The sequence below is a fragment of the Pituophis catenifer genome, unplaced genomic scaffold (genome assembly GCF_029215685.1).
Source record: "Pituophis catenifer annectens isolate HBS135680 unplaced genomic scaffold, rPitCat1.0.hap2 SCAF_4, whole genome shotgun sequence".
In the NCBI taxonomy this organism is placed as follows: Eukaryota; Metazoa; Chordata; class Lepidosauria; order Squamata; family Colubridae; genus Pituophis; species Pituophis catenifer.
Genome location: NW_027256884.1, coordinates 113,351,711 through 113,368,455, shown reverse-complemented (window position 1 = coordinate 113,368,455; position 16,745 = coordinate 113,351,711). Strand labels below are relative to the sequence as shown.

The following is a 16,745-nucleotide window of genomic DNA, read 5'->3' as shown; positions in this document are numbered from 1 at the left end:
AAAATGGGAAATAAAGATCTTACAACCCACAGGAAAAAAAAAAGCTCCTCAAATAATCTGAAGATTTTCTCTTTTCCTAATGCCATGGCAATTAAGCATTATGTTCCTCCACATACCACATCTCCTTTCAAACAATCAGTGTGGGTACTGAATGGAATAAAGCCTTTAATCTATATCAGATTTATTACTTTAATATTTTTCAAATTCGGTGAAAATATAACTAAGATTAAAAAATCACAGTTGGATGTTTCGATATAATATTGTATTATGGCTTTCCTTTAAAAAGAGGGGAGAAAATGAAGAAACACTGAATTACACACATATGGTACCTATTTTAGCAAAGAGCTGGCATTTCACAAATAAGTTCTCTACCGTATCCAAATTAACTAAGTTCTGCTCCCTTTGTTTTATAATGGCCTGCAAATGAAAGGCATTGTTTTCTGTAAAACGAGGCACTTAAATTGTTAGTTGATTTAACAGGAACAATCCAAGCACAGAAACAAGTTCTGCCTGCAGAACAGATTAAACATGGAAAGTGGTGCACCTTTCGAAAGTTTTCAGTGCTATTAGCAGGACAAATCTGTTCACTTTTCAGAAAAGATGGAGTGAAAATCCCTCGTGTGCAGTAAGAGACACGTGTTCCCTGCTGCTCCCTACGGAGCATGAGGTATCTTGATTAGAGCCACTGGCTATAAACCAATGAGGTGGAATTTTCTAAATAAACAGAGTGTATCATATATAATCCAAGGAAACAACAATTTGAAAGTAGACCTGTAACTATTGACAGTGGTTTTTGTTTTGCTCTGAAATTCATTTGGGGCATACATTTTATAATATATAATATATGATACATACTAATTCACTGCTCATTTCAGGAGTTCGATCCTGACCGGTTCAAGGTTGAATCAGCCTTCCATCCTTCTGATGCTAGGAAAATAAGGACCCAGGATTGTTGGGGGCAATATGCTCAATTCTGTAAACTGCTTAGAGAGGAATGTAAAGCACTATGAAGTGATATATAAGTCTAAGTGCTATTGCTATTATATCCTGAACAAGCAGCTTGTGCATTGGATTGAGTAGGTTGTTATAATGGGAACAGCATTTCCTGTTTCCACAAAGGAGAACAAATTTGTGAGATTTTCATCCCAGAAGGAATTTAGGAAGGACTACCCTGTTTACAAAGGGACGCGATGGCTCAGTGGCTAAAACGCTGAGTTTGTCGATCGAAAGGTCGGCAGTTCAGCAGTTCGAATCCCTAGCACCGCTTAACGGGGTGAGCTCCCGTTACTTATCCCAGCTTCTGCCAACCTAGTGGTTCGATAGCACGTAAAAAATGCAGGTAGAAAAATAGGGACCACCTTTGCTGAGAAAGTAATACTGTTCCATGTGCCTTTGGCATTTAGTCACGCCGGCCACATGATCATGGAGACATCTTTGGACAGCGCTGGCTAGTCGTTCCTGACCCGTAGAGTCGGGAGTTCTTGAGAGTGACAATGTAAACTACTCCTTCAGTTGAGTTACAAACAGTGGTTAGATTTCCACTGATTTCACAGAAACAGCTCTGGAACAGAGTCCAAAGCACAGTTTGTTCAAACATCCAGTTTTTCAGTGTGTAAAAGAGAACAGGCCAGATGGCATATGAGGCAGGAGTAATGGATTTTTAGAACAAAACATCTGAGCACAATTTGCTGGCTGCTGGTCTTGCTTGCTTAGTTGTTGACTTGCTTTTCTCAGCCTTGTCCTGATCACTGTCAAACTATTTACTAAGATTGTATTACTATTCTTCTTCTCTTCCTTCCTATTACCTATTTCCTTTTCTACTTATGACTATAACCTTGTTGCTTGTATCTCTATGATTTATATTGTTTTATTGGTTTCCTAGTATGATTTGATTGCTTGTTTAGTAACCTATGACTATCACTGTGTTGTACCTTATGATTCTTGATGAATGTATTTTTCCTCCTTTTTATGTACACTGAGAGCATATGCACCAAAAGACAAATTCCTTGTGTGTCCACTCACACTTGGCCAATAAAGAATTCTGTTCTGTTCTGTTCTGTTCTGTTCTGTTCTGTTCTATTCTATTCTATTCTATTCTATTCTATTCTATTCTATTCTATTCTATTCTATTCTATTCCATTCCTGGAGTAAGATAGGGAGCTACCAGCCCTGGATGACATCTTAAAATCTCGCTGTTTGAGGAAGTTGCATAACATTCTCAGAGACTCTTCTCATCCTGTTCACAATCTTTTTGGACTGTTGCCTTCTGGCAGAAGATATAGAACAATTAAAACTTGGACCACATGTTTTCTGAATAGTTTTTATCCCAGAGCTATAATTGCACTCAACAATGAAATAAAGGGCCATGATCAGTGAGCTGTTAGACAGAATTACTTGGTCTGTTGTGTGGATGTTTGGGTGGTTTAGGGCAGGGGTGAAATGCTCCCAGTTCAGACCGGATCGCCCAATTAGGTAGTGATGGCGGCGGGTGGTTCGGAGAACCGGTAGCAAAAATCCCTGCCCCCCTCCCCTCCCCCCCATGCCCAGTCGAGCCGCACAATCATGAGGCTTTTTTTTTTTACTTTTAAAAGCATTTTTTCTACAATCTCTTCGGCGGAAAAAATGCTTTTAAAAGTAAAAAAAAAAGCCTCCTATGATCGTGCGGCTCAGCTGGGATTGTCAAAGGCTTTCTTTTAAATGCCTGTGACGATCCAAGCTGAGTTGCCTGATCGGCAGAGGCTTTTTAAAAAACTCAGCTTGGATCGTCAGAGGCATTTAAAAGAAAAAAAACCCTTTTTTTCTTTTAAATGCCTCTGATGATCCCAGCTGAGTTGCCTGATCAGCAGAGGCTTTTTACCCATACAATGACAATAAAGTTATTATTACTATTATCTAGAAACAGAGAGTGTAGCTTGTAGCAGAACATACGACATTTATACCTATCACTGAAGATTTGATCCCTGCATTTCAGTCAAAAGCTCTTGTGTGGCTTTGGAATAAATATCACAAATGATTATTCTTGATTGTGCAAAATTCACATTCCAAGCAGACTTTAATTTCTGGGGAACTGCTGCGGAGTATCTATTCATAAGACGAGTTTGAGCAAAGAATTAAAAATCAGGATAAAACAATCTGACAGAATCGCAGAGGGAAATTGGACTCTGATTTCAAATACCCAATCTCTGAAATTTTAATAACTGTTTGTTACTAGGTCGATCTGGGACAAAATAATTTATTTTATGCCAACTGCTTCCCAAATTGCTTTGTATTCCCATATTCCTGCTTTGCCTCTCTTCATCCATTATCCATCTATCAAAATCTGCTCCTCATGTCTGCCCCTTGTTGAAGCATACAAACTGGCTCTGTAGTTATCTGATTTTTATCTATAGTGAATAATCTTCATTTTGAGCAATAGTTTTAATTGCTTTTAAAACTTCAAATCTCTAGCTATTTTATATTCTATTGTATCAGTCCCTGAACATCCTGCGTGAAGACAATTACCTAAGCTTTTCTTTCATATAGAAGTTTACACAAACACAGTGGCTCATAAGATAATTGAAAAAGGGAAAGCATACAAACAGGCAAAGAATGCTGAAACCACAGGAGGAAAACTACAAAACCCCACAATAGTGAAGAAAATTTCTAACTACAAAGTGAATTCATAAAGGCTAACTCCAAAACAGTTAAATTAGTCAGAATGAATCATATGCGTAGGACAGGTTCAGAAATCCAGATCACTCTGAACGTGCCTTTGAAAATTATTAAAACATTGTGGGCACATGATGTGCCTCTCACAATAATATTTTCCTTAGGGGCTGCTTACATGATTTCTCAATTGTTTCATGCCGTATTTTATTGAGTCAAATCTGATAGGGTACAGTCTAAGCACCATTGAAAGAGATGACTATAATGGCCTTAATTGGTATTTTGCAAAAATACTAAAAAAGGCAACCTTTGAATAATCGGAATATCTGAAAGGAAGAAATTCTGAAAGTGCTGGTGATGGATGTTTTTTGACCTGTATATTGAATAATTGCTGAGCGGAGTGGCGGCCTAGTGGTGAAGACACACACATCTCCCACTTAGAAGGTTGAGAGTTCAATCCTAAGTAGTAGATGTTCCTTTCCTAGGGTTCAAAAAAAAAAAAAAATCTGCTGTGAACTCTGAGTGGCGTTAGGAAGGGCATCTGGCCAGTAAATGCTCATATCCATCCAGTTGCCCTGACCCTATTCTGAATTAAGGGATTTTCATATTGAATATTTGCTGCTTGGGTCACATCAAAGGAAGATAATTATAGTTACAAGTTCTTATGCTAGTAGGAGTGTCAAACTGGTGGCCCATGGGCCGCATGCGTCACGTGCAGGCCATGCCTATCCCAGCTCCATGAAAGGAAAAACATCGCGATTCGTCATGTGACGGCGTGACACAACGAGTTTGACACCTGTGCGCTAAAGCATCCAACTAAAAATATGGGGAAAGTTAAAAAAGCACAACTTACAAGCATTCTTGCTGAATATATAACTCTATTATTCTGAAACCAGGCCCTAATTCTTACAGAGATTGATTGACTGACAGAAGACAGACAGATAGATAGTAAATTCTCTTTTTAGTTAAAACCTTACTTAGATACAAAATTGTCCCATGTCCTTTGGTTTATTTTCTACTGAAAATGGATGGCACTTTGGGGAGGACATATCATTTTGTTTTATAGCGAGAAATAATATGTATCAAAGCTTTAAGAAGTATTTTAAAAATGCTAAAGAACACTTACTGGTAGGTCGTTGGGCTGACGTTGATGCGGCGTGGATGGCTTCCTGACTCAAACTTGCTTGCTAGGGTGACATTGTTGCCGAAGAGACAATATCTGGGCATTCTCACCCCGACAACTCCAGCCAGAACAGATCCTGAGTGAATCCCTATTCTCATCTGTTAAGAAACAAAGAAATAATAAAATAAACCACATTAATCAGCATCTTCGTTTGCTTACTGACTTAATCCTGCATTTATTTTCTACCTCTTTTTTTTGACAGTCACCTTTCATTTCATTCTCACAATAAGAATCCTTTGGGCTGACAGAAAATAATAGGCAAAAGTCAGATAAGTAAGTTTTACGGTTAAATGTGGAATTGGGTCTTCATTGATATTTTCATTGGTATTCATACTCCCTTTAGCGAATACAATACTCAGGATAATCCAAGAGTAAATTAATTTAAACCAAGATCAATAGCCACATATTAAAAAAAATACTTATTGAATTGTAATTGATGAAAAAGTTATTCAGTTAAAGGCTGACAGAATCCAGAATCATTCTGGGTGCTTATACTTGAAATGATTAATTTGATTTGAAAGAATTAATAAATAGAGGAAACATGTTTGTGTCTAGACATACATACATATGCATACATGCATACATACATCAGATAGTTCTTCATTTGTTCAGTAACAATTCAGGAAGAGTAGTCTGAGATTTTTAGGCACATAATTAGTAAAGAATAGAATAGAATAGAATAGAATAGAATAGAATAGAATAGAATAGAATAGAATAGAATAGAATAGAATAGAATAGAATAGAATAACAGAGTTGGAAGGGACTTGGAGGTCTTCTAGTCCAACCCCATGCTTAGGCAGGAAATCCTACACCACTTCAGACAGATGGTTATCCAACATCTTCTTAAAAACTTCCATTGCTGGAGCATTTACAAAAAGAGGCAAGTTGTCCACTGATTAATTGTTCTAACTGTCAGGAAATTTCTCCTTAGTTCTAGATTGCTTCTCTCCTTGATTAGTTTCCACCCATTGCTTCTTGTCCTGCCCTCAGGTGCTTTGGAGAATATTTATTTATTGTATTTATTGGCTCAATTTATATGCTTGATTTAGCTTGACTTCCTCTTCTTTGTGGCAGTCCCTTAGATATTGGAACACTGCTATCATGTCACCCCAAGTCCTCCTTTTCATCAAACTCGACATACCTAATCATTAAGTAAACCTCCTCAGTCTGTGCGCATGGTAGAGAGGATAGTAGTAGAGAAAATCTCTTGCCTTAAGAAAGCTTCTGAAATCTTTTTAATCCAACAATCTGAAGGAGCACTTAATATTTCCCAAAAACTCATAACCAGCAGATTTCAAAAAGAAATTTCAGCCAGCTGATTTCAAGGGCAGCAGCTGCATGAATGTGGGACTGCAATACTGTAGTATGAAAAAGATATAATGAAGGAGACAGAAGGCATCATACTGTAGTTCACATTACTGATTCAATTTGAAACATGGTCAATCTGAATGCAAGAATTGCTTGCTAGTAAGCCTGGGACCGTATTTGAAAAAAAAAAAACCTAATTTTCTGGAATTACCATTGGGATATCACATCAACAACAATGCATCACGACTTGGAAATCATCAAATTGGAAAAGCTATTTTACTTCATTTCATCCTCATTTAAAGAGGAACTACTCAAATTGCTATGCTTTTTGCAGCTGTTCCTCAAACAAGAACCCTGGAGCATCTTGTAACTGTCAGGCATAAAAGTGTATTACATGCCTGTGTAAAAACTGGAACACCATTCAAACATAAGGAAGAATTATGTTTTGTATATGTTTCAACAATGATAGTTTATTTGCATAGGAAATAAGTCTTTGAGAATAGGAAATCTCTTCCTTGCTTAAACTACTACTGATTCTGGAGCGATCGTCGATCTCTCTTAAAACATTTTTATTTATTTATTTAATTTTATTTATTTATTTAATTTTATTATTTATTTATTTATTTATTTATTTATTTATTTATTTATTTATTTATTTATTTTGTCAAGCATGTATTAGATAATGTATGTATGTATGTATGTATGTATGTATGTATGTATGTATAACATTTGAATACATGAAATAGATATGAATAAAAGAGAACATTAGGACAGGGATGGTAGGCACACTGGTGCACTTATGCATGCCCTTTACAGACTTCTTAGGAATGGGGTGAGGTCAACAGTAGACAGTCTAAAGATAAAGTTTTGGGGGTTTGGGAAGAAACCACAGAGTCAGGTAGTGCATTCCAGGCATTGACCACTCTGTTGCTGAAGTCGTATTTTCTGCAATCGAGTTTGTAGCAGTTTACTTTAAGTTTGTATCTATTGTGTGCTCGTGTATTATTGCGGTTGAAGCTGAAGTAGTCATTGACAGGTAGGATATTGTAGCAAATAATTTTATGAACTACGCTTAGGTCAGACCTAAGATGGTGTAGTTCTAAATTGTCTAAGGGCAAAATTTCAAGTCTGGTGGCATAAGGTATTCTGTTGCGAGCAGAGGAGTGGACTCTTCTCGTGAAATATCTCTGAAATTTTCATCTGCTTTGGTCATGTTCACAACACAGCAGGCTGAAATTTCACAACTAGGGAGATTTCTGAAAACAGGAAGGAGGAACTTAAATCAGAAGAGGTCAGTCCATTTCATAATCGTCATTCCAGTAAAATAAAGCAAAAGAGGGAATCAGCTCCAATGATTTTTAGAGTAGGAAAAGCTGGAATGTAATGAATGTAAATTTATCAAGTTAATATCAGTATTAAAATAGTTCTTTAATAATGAGAGAAAAAACGAATTAAGAAATGAAAGTAATTCTTGCCTGTCACAATTATTTTGTTAAAATGTGTTGCACAGAAAGATGTTATCCATACAGCGTTTATTTTCTGTGCAAATTCTGATTTGCTGGATGGAACAGAAATAATCTTCTCTGAACTAGGATAGGAACAGCAATATTCTTCATTGGCCAAGTGTGATTGGACACACAAGGAATTTGCCTCCAGTGCATAAGCTCTCAGTGTACATACAAATAACAAGGTGGTAAGAACAAACTGCCCCCGGAAATTCGTAAGATCTCCGACCTCCGGGTGTTTCGCTGCGCATTGAAGACCCTGTTGTTCCGCCAGGCCGGACTATCAACACAATAGTTTTAAATTGGGGTATTTAAATTTATTGGGGTTTTAAATCTGAGCCACTTATTTAATTATTTTAAATTTTATATTGTTGTTTTGTCTGTGTTTTTAAATAGGCTGTACACCGCCCTGAGTCCTTCGGGAGAAGGGCGGTATAGAAATAAAATTATTATTATTATTATTATTAAATCTATTGCAAACCAAATCGGAAAATAAACATGGCTCAGAAGCTGTTAGATGGGTCAATGAGTTCAGATTAATTCTCTGTGGCCATAAATTGCAGGATCCAATCTGGGTCAGTCACCGGGACCAGAGTTTTAATCTTCTGAGCTTTCAGACATGCTGGACCCCATCCTCAGGGAACTTCTCTCTACCAGAATGTGTGTATTCAACATTATCCTGGGACACATATATTTGCCTTCATTTGTAGCCATAGAATAAACAACTTGGTGAATGTTCTAGGGTTCCATTTCCTTCCTTCCTTCCTTCCTTCCTTCCTTCCTTCCTTCCTTCCTTCCTTCCTTCCTTCCTTCCTTCCTTCCTCCCTCCCTCCCTCCCTGCCTTCCTCACTCACTCACTCAAGAGGTCACTATTTCAACACTATCTCAGACCAGTGAAAAATTACTGCATCTTGAACGAAATGTCTTTTAGCACAATACTTCTCACCTAATTAGCATTAACAGCATTAGTATTAAGAACCATGTGCCTTAAACTAAATTAGTATCTAAGCCAATTAAATTAAAATCAACAACCAAATCAGATCAACTCTAAACAAAAGGTCTGTTTAATCTCCAGTTTGAAGCCAGAATTCCGCAATAGGCCTTTATAATTAGATTGCTATTCAATCACGATGAACTCGATCATCTTTGCATCTTTGTGTGAAGATAATGGTCAACTGGTTTCTAAGATGCTTTTAATCAAATATTTATAATAGATATAATACAGATAATTTAAATTTTATAGACAGCCCTACTTTATCCATATTGTTTCCATATTTTTTCTGAAACGCAAAACTATGGAAATTTACCCCAATTTCTATAGCTGATTTTTTTTTTTAAAAAGTGATGGAAGAGAAATAATAAAAACATCTACAACAATGTCCAATTGGCCAAATAACTATCAGAGCTCAGTGCAGTCTTTACAGCAAGAACCAGTCTTAATCCATTTATATTATATTTTAAAATAGCAATACAGATACCAACTAAATGAAACAGTATTATGTTTTTAGTGTGTATAAAAACTCTTTATATCATTGTCGTTTATAATGAAGTACCTAGGAGTGAGCAGAATAGTGTTTAAAATCATTTTTGTTTTTTAATGTTCTTTTACACTTATTCTCATAACACTACTTTAAAAGAAAAGCTTACAGAATTAAACAGATTTATAAAGCAATATGCTATTTAAAAAAAAAGAATAGTTGACTACATAATATCTGCAAAAAGTCAACAACTTGCTTGAAACTGAAAGAAATTGAAATGTTAAGCCTGTGGTTTGACTTATGATGATAGATGTGCAGCTTATTGTATTGTATTCAAAGGGTCATTGATTTTTATCTGTATCAAAGAAAGACAGAAGTTATTTTTCCATCACCAGTTTACCACAAGGATGAAGTCTGGAAGAAGAGTGAATTTTCCTTAACTTTCTATCAGCTGTTGGCAGTTCCTTAAAATGAGCTTTGATTAATGCTCTGCTAAATTTGGGAATAGATAATAACTATATCCAGTGTAGACAACTTACTGGTCTAAAATAAGGAGATCTACTGCTCAAAAACAAATTTCCAGCAAGAACTGAAAAATCTGCCCTTCTGCATCCAACATCCAGCATCCAATATTCACATATTATTTCTATAAAGGTAGTCCTTGCTTGATGACTATTTGTTCAGTGACCATTCAAGATTTTGATGGCACTGAATGAAGGTATTTACCTGTGCCCAAAGTGCCCATTGCAGGCCAGACCTGTGGTCATATAGTTGTGATCTAGGCACTTGATTTACAGATTAAAAGAGTTGGAAGGGAACTTGTAGGTCATCTAGTCCAACCCCCTGCCCAAGTGGGAGACCTTACACCATTTCTGACAAATGGCAGTCCAAATTCTTCTTGAAAGCTTCCAGTGATGAAACTCCCACTATTTCCGAAGGCAAGCTGTTCCATTGGTTGATTGTTCTCACTGTCAGAAAATTTCGCCTTCTAGGTTGAATCTCTCCTTGATCAGCTTCAATCCATTATTCCTTGTGTGGCCTCTGGGTGTCTTGGGAGAGGACCCCCTCCTCTCTGTAGCAGCCACTCAAATACTTTAACACTGCTATCATGTCTCCCCTGGTCCTTCTCTTCACTAGACTAGCCATACTGAGTACTTGCAACCGTTCATCATATGTTTTAGCCTCCAGTCCCCTAATCATCTTGGTTGCTCTTTTCTGCACTTTGTCTAGATATCAACATATTTTTTATAGTGTAATGACCAAAACTGGATGCTGTATTCTAGGTGTGGTCTTACTAAGGCTTTATAGAGTGGGATTCAGTGGTGGGATTCAGCCGGTTCAGGCCAGAATTGGTTGTTAAATTGCTGGCTGGCCCCGCCCTGCCCCTCCCCTTCCAGGAGTTCCCATGTGCCCTGTTTTGGCTCCCAGGGAGGCCTACTAGGCCCAAAATGGGGCACGGGGGAGGGAGTGCAACCTGGCCTCCCCATGGCCCATTTTTTCTCCCAGGAGGCTGCAGCGAGGCCTACTAGGCCCAAAATGGGGCACGGGGGTGGCACCCCCCCACGGCCCATTTTTGCTCCCAGGGGTGTGCAGGAGGCTGACTGCTGCCTGTCACACTCTCTGGCCACCCCCACCATGGCCACACCCAGCCAGCTGGTCCTTAGGGCAGAGTACTGGTAGTTAAATTATTTGAATCCCACCACTGGTGGCATTAGTACCTCACCTGATCTTGATTAGAAACGTTCATACTTACAACTGGTTGCCAATCATCCTCCAATCATGTGATTACCATTCACAATCTTCTCTGCTGGCTTCTCTGCAGAAAGTCAATAGGGAAGCCGGAAGGGAAGATGCCACCTTCTGGTTTCTGAGGACTGGTTACAAATGCCTTGTGCTACAAATATTCTGTGGTAAAAATCCTGCTTGGATTTCAGGATGGACCTTTTTCGGTCAGCCTTTTTGAGAGTGAAAATACAGGGAAGTGATATTGGTTCTGCTTTAGATGAAAAGAAAAATTTGAAAATCACATGATTAAAATTAGAAAACAGATTCCTATTCTGGATTATCTCCTTTTTTTTTTAAAGTAGCATTTTAATGAGACTGAGAAAAGCTGAATTTCTAATGTAGTAATAAAAACTGTAGAAATGATTTATGTTGCAATCAGTTAATGTGCTTTCATTCCAATGAAAAAGTGGACATGTTGTTTATTTTGAGAAAAACTGCACCAAATGGAGAAGAGAAAGACTGGAAATGTTAATAGGATGCAAAAGACATAATACAGAGTCCTGATTAATTTAAAAAATCCATTAGACTTGGACAGGAAATTCTTTTCTTTTTTTTGCCATTTAAAAGAATGAATACGACAATAAAAACATTCTGCATTATTAAATGTGTGCAACGTAAGCAAAGAAGTTGTTTAAGTAGACATATTTGAAGTGAAAGGTTGCTAATACTAACTTAGTCAGGCTTATACATTTATTTCCTTTTTAAAAGGATTTTTAAAATCACTGGTAATTGCAGAAAAGACATCCACTACAATAGATTTTTACTTCCAGCTGGCTCTACCTGCACTAGAATTCCTATAATAATTTTTCTATTAAAATGGATGGAGAATCCCTCGTAAGAAGTACAAACTTAGCCCTCCTTGAACAATTACTATAGGACCTTATACAGAAGTCTAAGATAGTCCCTTAAAAATATGAAGTGGTATATGAGTCTAAGTGCTATTGCTATTTACATTCTTCCCTCACACAAGCAAACACATATCATTGTTTCAATGGAGGTTAATAAATTCATTTATTTATTTATCAAACTTGTATGCTGCCCATGTCGACAAAGGTGACTCTAGGCATTCCAGATGTTGAATACAATACAGAATGAAACATTAAAACAGTAAATAAAGTCTTAAATTTTAAAATTCAATTAAAATAAAACTAAATAGGATGGAGAGAGAGGGAAGCAAAGTGTGTTTCTATTCCATTAGACACATCCAGAGTGCCATACAACCATTAGGGGCCCTGGCACAGACATGTCTTCAGGGCAGGGGTGGGTTCTACTTACCTTTACTACTGGTTCGCAACAGGAGCACGCACATGTGCTTCTGAGCATATCATCAATTATGACGTCCGGGTGGGTGGGCGGACCCTCCCACCACTTTTACTACCGGTTCTAAAGAACCGGACAGAACCGGGAGCAACCCACCATTGCTTCAAGGCCTTTCAGAAGGTGAGAGCGGATTTGACTTCAGGGGCAAGATATTCCAGAGTGCAGGACCCCATGGCAGAAAAGAGACCCTGAGAGTCAAAATTCCTTTGTTTTTTTTAATATTATACACACACACACACACACACACACACACACACACACACACACATCAACATCAATATATGAACAGTGTGGCATCTGGGTATCATTCATTTTGAAACAAATAACAATACTAATATCAATAATATTTGTTACATTAATTAAGCTTACATACTCCTAGTATTAATACTCCTATTTGTATTAGGATATAAACTTCATTATTTAATTATTCAATATTTCAACATATCATTCTAATGCCAATTGCAACATTGTTTAAGCGTGCATAATAATACTATCTTTCAACCTCTAAACTTTCCATTTAATTCTTTAATTTATTCTATTTAATCAGGCCATCCTTACTAATCCTAGTATAATATACATATTGTATTAAAATCTAGTTCCCTTACTGACAACAATCACCATATTATTTAAACATACAGATTAAATCCATCTTTCAACCTCTAATCTTATTACTTTTATAATATGCATATCTGTTCTGTCCCCCGTCCTCACACAGACAAATGCAATATCAAACATGTCTGCCAATAATTTATTGTATAAACAGACCAGAAATCCTGGCAGACGAGAGTTCTGGCAGCTAACTGTAAAACGCCTGCCCAGTCCAATTAGTACTCCCAAAAAGCAGGAGAGGCCTTATCTGCAGTCCGTTTCCAGAGCGACAAATTATCCACAAGAGTTTAGTCCAAAATATATCTGAGCCGAAGTGCAGGATTCACGATATGACTCTTTAGAGTTTAAACTTTTGTCCGTCACAAAGCCTGTCGAGCAATCACGCCCCCTTTTATCCCTTGTGGGGCGTGGCTCAGTGACTCAGCTCAATCTCTGGCCCTCCCATGCCTCTTCCTTTGCTGTGCACGCTTCTCCCTCCGATGCTGCCTGGGATCAAGCCAAGATTCATCATTATCACTCTCTATCAATGGGTGCTCCGAAATGCCTTCCTCCTGGCCCATCCCAGGCTACTCCTCCTGGCCTTCGGATGGAACCTGAGGCATTGTCAGAGAGGAGGGTCCTGGAGACGGAGGCCTTGTCAGTTCCTCCCCCTCATCTTCTGAGTCCTCTTCCTCCAGGAGGACAGGCTCGGGAGTCGGAGTCACAACAATATCTTTTATTTCTACTTCTATTCTAACTTTTAATCAGACCCCCATTATATTAAAGAAAGAAGGGGAAAAAAATCCCCAAGAAATAGCATTTCCTTTCTATCCATCATCTCTTGTCCGTTTTAATATTTCAATTCTTATTTGTTTTTTGGCATACCTCCCATATTCCTCTCTTGGATCTTTAGCCAAAATTCCTTTGTTGACGGGGTCCTCTTCTGCCTGATGAATGGGATGGGCTAATCCCATTGGGATGAGCTGGTTTTTCAGATAACCTGGACCTACACATGAAGGGCTTTAAAGATGAAGACCAACACATAGTGGTACATGAAATTGTCAGGTAGCTTATTCTGGTTCTGCTAACCAGACTAGGACTTCCTTAGGTTTACCAGATTAACCACATAAAGGTTCATCATAAAGTACTTTCAGATAAAGGCAGACTTGACAAAAATGACTGTTAAATGTAATACTAAACAAAGAAAATGGCAATCCCACAGCTGGCCAATTTGCAATCTGCAATTTCTATTTTCCAATAGTACTATGGAGAATCTGCATCAGTCTAAGGTGACCTCCAGCATCCCACTGCAAACTTACATTTGAAAATGTCTCTGTTGAAGTGAAATCTGTTGGATCCATTTTGGCAAAAGCTAATAAAAATTCTTTGCAAAAACTTGCATCATTACCAGAGATAATGACAGTTATCTTTGCATCATTACCAAAGCTAAGAAAAGAAGCCGACCTTTTAAATATTTAATTAAATCACCTGAACACTCAGGCTAAGCAGCTGCGGCTGCACATATGTTGAATTCCGGCATTACTAAAGGATTTCCCCCAACAGTTAAACCCACTTAATCAATTAGTTTCCACATCAGATATGAGTCATCTAATTGCTAGAAATTGCCAGATCATGGAGGTTATATTTGTACCAAGAAAGAAAGGAGGGAAGAATATATTTTTCTGATGAAAACAGTTTTACTCTGGGAAGTCATGAGGAGAGTAGGATGCCTTATAATAAGTACAGGAAAAGGAAGGCAATATAATTAAATCAGATAAAAACAATTTGAGTAAAATTGTGAACTGAAGCTCACGAATAACCCTGAAGCACTTTCTAGTGGTTACCAAGATTGCAGTGAAAACCAGGAAAGTAAAATAATCAAGATTCATTTAGGCTTCTGACCCAAACAGAAAATTCAAGAACTTTTCAATTAATTTTTAAACTCAAACGGCAGCTTGGCTCTTTAGAAATATTAACTCTGTGGTTGGAGGGTTCTTTTGAAAAGGAAATAGGGACCTGGGCAGAAAGTTTGGAAACTAGGCAGTGGAAGAGGGTAGAGGTGGGATAAATATTTAGACTGGACAGCCAAGAAGTAGATGCAGACAGAGATAAAGAGCCAAGAGAGGAATTTGGGACACAAGTCAAAAAAAACATAGCAATTAAAGTATTGAAGCGGGCAAGAGACGATGGATAGATGATTTCTCTTTGTTGTTGTTGTTCTGATTTGCTTTTCCTCTTCTCTCTCTCTCTTTTCTTTTTTTTAGGTAGGTGACATGACTAGAAGTTAGGTAGGATAGAAAGAAAACATCTTTTAATAAAGGGTGACATGATTAAAAGTTAGAATAAGTGACAGAAATAAGAGAAGGGGGAATATTAGTGTATACACTTTTATATAATAAAATAAAAGTAATAACAGGAGAAAATATGGAATAATTGAATAATGACGGATCGCAACTTAATATAAATATATTATTATTAGAAATATATAAGTTGATTAAATGTAATAACCATGATTAATTCTACTCGTTTTATTTGTATTAGAATGTATGACACCCAGGTGCCACACTGTTCATGCATTCAGATGTTTGTAAAAAAAATAAAAAAATAAAAAACTTGTAAGAAAAAAAGAAATATTACCTCTGTTTACAGTTAAGCCTTGTAGATAGTTGCAGATAGTCCTTGGGTTACATCCATTTATTCGGGGACCACTCAAAGTTATGATGGTGCTAAATGAGGAGGGACTTCTGACCCATCCTCAAAGTTGTGGTTATTGCAGTGTTTCTGCAGTTATGTGATTGTGATTATGTGATTGTGATTCAGGTGCTGGGCAACAAGCTTGCCCTTATAATGGTTGAAGCATCCCACAGTCATGTGATTGCCATTTGCGACCTTTGCGACCTTTGCTTGCAAGACCAAGAGCCTTGGTAGTACACTGGTCTAAAGCACCCTGTTATTAACACAGCTGCCTGCAATTACTGCAGGTTCGAATCTTACCAGGCTCAAGGTTGACTCAGCCTTCCATCCTTTGTAAGGTAGGTTAAATGAGGACCCAGTTTGTGGGGGCAATAAGCTGACTTTGTATAAAATATACAAAAGTATGAAGGCTATTGCTTAACGCATTGTAAGCCGCCCTGAGTCTCCGGAGAAGGGCGGCATATAAATCAAATTAAAAAAAAAAAAGTCAATGGGGAAGGCATCAGAGGGTTTCAAGTTATTGCTGCAAGTTGCCTTTTCTTGCCACTTTTTCTCACAAGGACCATAAAGAAGAATAGTTATTGCTCAGGGTTGAAATGAGGGGTCCTTGGTGTTCTCTGAGCCTGGTTGTTTTCTTGCAGATGATTCATTACTCAAACTAGGTAACATCATCGGTGCAGGTGCTCATCAGTGCTCATCATCACTGGTGATGTTACCTACTTTGGGTAATGAAATATCTGCAAGAAAACAACCAAGCTCAGAGAGCACCAAAGACCTGCCTCTACCTCTTGTCTCTGGGGGCTGGCTGAAAGAAGAGAGCTGCACTCCTCTGGCTGGGTGCAAAAATGGAGCTCAGATAGTTCCTGCAGCCCGCTGGACCAGTTCTCTTATGTGTATAAAAGGGAGCTGAACTCTGGCACGCTAGAGAAACGGAGCTCAGATCCTGAAGATCTTCCCTCCTTCCTGTAGCCTGCTAGAGTTGAATTCAGCTGGCAGCTTTTTCGCTCCATTCTCTCAACAACCCAGGAGATCACTTAACAGCCACAATTGAGAGTGCTAAAATTGTAGCCATTGAGTGAAACAGCTACCTGGGCACCTCGTTGAACAATTACTTTGCTCAATGATTGAGACCGTCCCCTTTCATGTAAATCTATGCTTATAAATCAAATATGCAAAAGGACAATCTTAGTGGTATCCATTGATAGAATACAGTGGCTCCTGACAGAGTCTCCAACAAGC

General features: G+C 37.9%; 1 protein-coding gene across 1 annotated transcript in view; it reads right to left on the bottom strand.

Moving 5' to 3' along the window:
* The window catches only part of GUCY1A2 (guanylate cyclase 1 soluble subunit alpha 2), a 205,804-nt gene that overhangs the window by 16,873 nt on the left and 172,186 nt on the right, over window positions 1-16,745 (bottom strand). The window contains exon 7 of the mRNA XM_070943950.1: window positions 4,772-4,926. Coding sequence (XP_070800051.1) covers window positions 4,772-4,926 — 155 coding nt within the window. The remainder of the gene's footprint in view (window positions 1-4,771; window positions 4,927-16,745) is intronic.